The sequence below is a fragment of the Cynoglossus semilaevis genome, chromosome 11 (genome assembly GCF_000523025.1).
Source record: "Cynoglossus semilaevis isolate Cse_v1.0 chromosome 11, Cse_v1.0, whole genome shotgun sequence".
In the NCBI taxonomy this organism is placed as follows: domain Eukaryota; kingdom Metazoa; phylum Chordata; class Actinopteri; order Pleuronectiformes; family Cynoglossidae; genus Cynoglossus; species Cynoglossus semilaevis.
Genome location: NC_024317.1, coordinates 20287040 through 20292007, shown reverse-complemented (window position 1 = coordinate 20292007; position 4968 = coordinate 20287040). Strand labels below are relative to the sequence as shown.

Here is a 4968-nt window from a genome sequence, read left to right as displayed (position 1 = left end):
ACGCTCAGGTGACAGAGACACTCAGTCAGAGACGCTCAGGTGAGTCCAGTCAGAGACACTCAGTCAGAGACGCTCAGGTGAGTCCAGTCAGAGACACTCAGTCAGAGACGCTCAGGTGAGTCCAGTCAGAGACATTTAGGTGAGTCCAGTCAGAGACACCCATGTGACATCATAGCGAGGAGAGAATTCGAATGTTTAAACTTATGCTACCGATTGGCCGGCTGATTGACCAACGGTGAAGCAGTGACTTTTGCATGCTGAGGCCGAAGAGTGAGGTAGGACGAGAACTGTCCTCCTGTTTACGATGTGACTGCTCTGAGCTCTGAGCCACCTTTGTACTCCCGAACGAGACAGACTCCAGGAGACGGAGACAAAAAAAAAAACAAAAAACAAATAAGAAATAAAAAAGAAGAAGCTGTGTAGTGTTTGCAGGCTGGAGGGAGGGGGCAGATTACATATCTCTGTGTGTCTGTGTGTGGGTGTGTGTGTGTGTGTGTGTGTGTGTGGTGACAGGAAGGGTGTGTGTCCCCCAATGCTTTCATCTCCACACTCAGGATTTAGGAAGAGGAAACTACAAACACTCATTTTTTAACCTTTGAAGTTTTGGCAGTTCGGCCGCTGTGACATCACAGAGCTATTGACCAATCCCAAAGCTGCGTCACTTATTCTCTTTGGGACACTGTTGACAAAAAAAAAATCATTTTGAAGCGAGCACTTCCCAACCCAACAATTCCTCTTGTCGTTACTTGCTGTCCCCTCATACAGCTGCAGGGGGCGGGGATTTCTACACCTGGAGGGGGCGGGGCCTGCAGGTAAGAGCCGGTAACTGCTCAGCATCTGAGCTGAGCCTCAGTCTGAGGAGGAGACGCTGCGGCTGCACATGAAGGTGAGACAAAGACACAGGATTTTTTTTTTTTTTTTTAATTTTCTTGATATTAAATCTCCTAAAGTCGTCTTTGTTCTCTGATCATCCGTTCAAACGATTAAACCCACGACATGGTAGGAACTGCGTGGACATGGACACCGCACACCAAACCTCAGTGGAAAAAAAATTTGGTGATTTCAGTTCAGAGATACAGAAGGCATCTTCTTGTCCATTGAGTCTTAGCGAAGACCATTTATCACAGGCCACAAGTGAATCAATTCCTTAGTCCAGTAAGCATACGTGGGTCAAACACTGCCATCTTTTTCCATGTACATTTACAGACAGATGTTCTGTGGTTTTTTTTTTTTTTTTTTTGGAACTGGTAATTGTTTAGACAGAAATATCTAGAATGAGACAGAAGTGCAGCATTAAAAAAAAAAATCTGTTATTTTTACACACCTAATTGGAAATATATAAGTAAATACGTTTTCTTGCCAGGTTTTTATAATTGATTAATTTTATATTTTGTTTATCAACATGTCACTTCCTGTCTCTCTCTTTTTTTTTTTCTTTTTTTTTTAACCAGTTCAGCATGAACACCTCCTTCCCTCCTCCAATCACTGAGAATCGTTCCCATCTCGGTGTGCCGCCCCCTGCAGGATTTATTGAGGGCCATGCTGTATCACAGCAACTCCTCTTCTGTTCCTCAAGCATAGACACCACAGGCCTGACCCTCTACAGGGGCCCCGCCCCCACCTTACTGCCTTACCTCACACAATTCACCAACCGCCATGGCCACCTCACCGTCTACGAGTGTCCGTACGAGCCAGCGTTCATCCAGAAACGGAACGAACGGGAACGTCAGAGGGTCAAGTGCGTGAACCAGGGCTATGCAAAGTTGAGGCAGCACCTGCCGGGTCAGAACGCTGACAAACGCTTAAGTAAAGTGGAGACACTACGGGCAGCCATCAGCTACATCAAGTACCTGCAGAGTCTGGTGCAGCTGGGAGACACCAACGGTACCAACTACAAACGAGATCCATCGCCGTGAGAGTCCACTGCGGGAGCCCAGCGAGTCACATGATTTGATATACTGTCAGCCTCTAGAAGAGGGCGCTCAGAAGAAGCCTTAGAAATCTGTTCATATACCAAAGAACAGTACCAGAGATGTTCCCTAAGACAATTCCAGAACCATTCAGTTTTTCCGGACTAAACTCCAACAATGGTCTAGAACCTGAACAGCGATAGAAGAAGATTTAACAAGGAACAGGGAAACAAATCCAAAACCAGAACGGAATGAGAATCTACAACAAGAGATCCAGCTCCGGTACCCAAACTGAACCACTACAACAATCCCGACATTGACATGTGATCCTTCGAGTCCAGATCTCCATTAGAAGAACTGGTAAAAGAGGCCAAAACAAGGATGTAGAGCCATAACCTGATGACATGGCCAGAACCAGAAGCAAACAAAAGCCAAAAATATTTGAAGAGCTAAGACCCAAATAAGAATTTGACACCAAGGAGGTGGTTCCTAAAAAAAGTTTTAAAAAAAACGGACCAGTCTAAAATCAGAGCTAAACACAAGAGGCCAAAACCAGGGGACGGGTCCATGACAGGTAGATGATGTTCTAGATCAGAATCATTTAAGAATGGCAAGAATAGTTCCAGAGCGGAAGAATCCAGAGCCAGAACTGTCCCAGATTTTTTGACCATTTTATAAAACAGAATAAAGTATCAGTGGAAAAACCCCAGACTTTTGTTTGTTTTTTTTTTTAGTCTGAGAGCTAACACTTAAGACTAAAAGAAGGATTCTGTATTTTATTTTCACTCATTTGGTCAGTGTTGAGCATGCAGCTCCACTGCACTGGCCTATAGGTGGTGCTGAGTGAAAACACGCTGGAATGAATGAAGGAAAACATTTAGGTTGTGTGTACACTGTAAAAAAATAAACCTTATTAAATACATGTAGCATGATGTATGCTATCAGGGGGGGGGCTAACATCCAGCTTGCTGGTGCTAGCTTATCATTATAGAGTTGAGTTGGCCCTCATCAAGGCTTGGTTTAGCTAACTGTGCTAACAGCCTCAGCCATTGAATTAGTGTCATTCCGCCACACACTCGGTCTAACAGGTAAATATTTGACATCGAGGACATCCTGATGTGTCGACAGACTGAAGTTAACAGGGATTACATTTTCCTTGCACCACTAGAGGGAGACAAGAGGTACGTGTACCATAGTTCAAAAGCAAGTAGATTTGAAACAGGTTCACAAAGTAATCCTTTTTAACGGTACTTACAGTATACACCTTGATTCTTAACAGCAGTGATTTTACTACATTATAAAGTGCAACTATTAATCATTAGTTAATGACGAAACAACCAACTGTGGAACTGTTTGTATCATTACATACGATTGATCTGAAACAGTATGACTCACGACAGAAGAGTTGAAGCAGTCACACGCCCGCACATCTTTATTAGATGTTTATAAATTATCATAAACTCTGTGACAGAACAGAACAGTCAATCTGACTATTGATGGATTATTGATGGATTTACACGCTGGGATCAATCACTCGGCTTATTGAGAACACAACATGAACACCCATGGAAACATGAGGCCCCACCTCAATGAGCAGATGAAGCAAAAATCATAACTTCTATTGATTAGTATTGATTCTTTTTTTTAAAATACTGGTGACATTATAATTATTTCACAGGCGCATGTGTCTGTGTGAACACTCACCGTTTCAGTCTAGAGTTTGGGCACATGACTGTATCGGTGTAAAAAACCTTACTGGTCAAGTGCAGGACTTGACCACTGTGAATCCTTTACAGAGAATCATACCTGTGACCGTGATAATTTTTTCCACCTAACAACGTAGAGCCCCCAAGCTGAAACATGCCATATACTATATATATACATATATATATATATCTATATAGATATAGATATATATATATATATATACATACATATACATATATATATACATACATATACACATATACATATAGATATATATATATATACACATATATGTCCATATATATATACATATATATGTCCATATACATACATATATATACATATATATGTCCATATATACATATATATACATATATACACATATATACATATATATATACATATATATATAAAAACAAAACTGAAAACCTTGATTTTCCTTTCTTGCTTGCTTGAACACTGCAGCATCAGTATTTGGATAAAACATAGCTCTTAGCATCTGCAGCTAAAGTGTGAGGTGGAGCTAAAAGTAGTCAACTGTTGAACACAAAAAAAAAAAAATGTTTTTCAGCTGGTGTTTCTTGGGTTCATGTTCCTTTACAGGCAGAGATACTGTTGATGGCACAGTGGTGAACACGCGCACGCAGAATTAATCAACGATCATTAACACCGGTTATTGATCAACACTGAACTGATGAAGGAAAATCCAGTCTGTTTGATGTGAAGATGAAGAAATACTAATGACACACACCAAGACCTGGACCAGGGCTGACACTTGGGGCCGACACCCTAGTCGCTCCAGTAGCTGAATAGGTTAGTCTCAGGCTTTTCTTCAATGGACCTGACTTTTACGTCAGGCTTCCTGGACCGCTAGGCGGAGGAATACACGCTGGCGATGCTGCGGCTGCAGGCAGAAGGCAATGCTCTGCTCGACCTCCTGACAGCGACGAAGAAAGCGACATCGGTCTCGGGCCAGCTCCTCCCATGGACCCCGACGGTCCTCCTCGCCCTCACTACAGCTGGCAAAGAACTCTTCTACGTGTTCACAGAACCGCACCTGTCAGGACGATGGAGGAAAGGGATGTCACCAGATCAGTAGAAGCACGTAGAGGTCACAACAGCACAATCATAAGACAAACTGTCAGAGTCCACCCTGGAAATGAGTGCAATTTTCACACCAGGTAGAACCAGAACCTTCGAGAAGGACCTGGCGTTAACTTCATTGTCAACACAAGAAGAATATAAAAACATGTATTCTGGCTATTTTCTGAGGACACTGGTGACAGGAACTAGTTATGTCCTCTCAGGTAAGTCCCAAAAACTATAACTCAAATTCACACTGACCTTTTTG

General features: G+C 42.4%; 1 protein-coding gene across 1 annotated transcript; it reads left to right on the top strand.

Moving 5' to 3' along the window:
• The first annotated feature begins 695 nt into the window (after window positions 1-695).
• Window positions 696-2206, top strand: LOC103386851 (achaete-scute homolog 5-like). The gene has a single exon (XM_008321275.3). It carries the CDS (start codon window positions 1458-1460, stop codon window positions 1914-1916), a length of 459 nt encoding a protein of 152 aa, XP_008319497.1. The 5' UTR covers window positions 696-1457; the 3' UTR covers window positions 1917-2206.
• Window positions 2207-4968: the final 2762 nt, after the last annotated feature.

Coding starts and splice junctions, on each gene's coding strand:
- LOC103386851 (XM_008321275.3), top strand. CDS start 1,458: ATGAACACCTCCTTCCCTCCTCCAATCACTGAGAATCGTTCCCATCTC.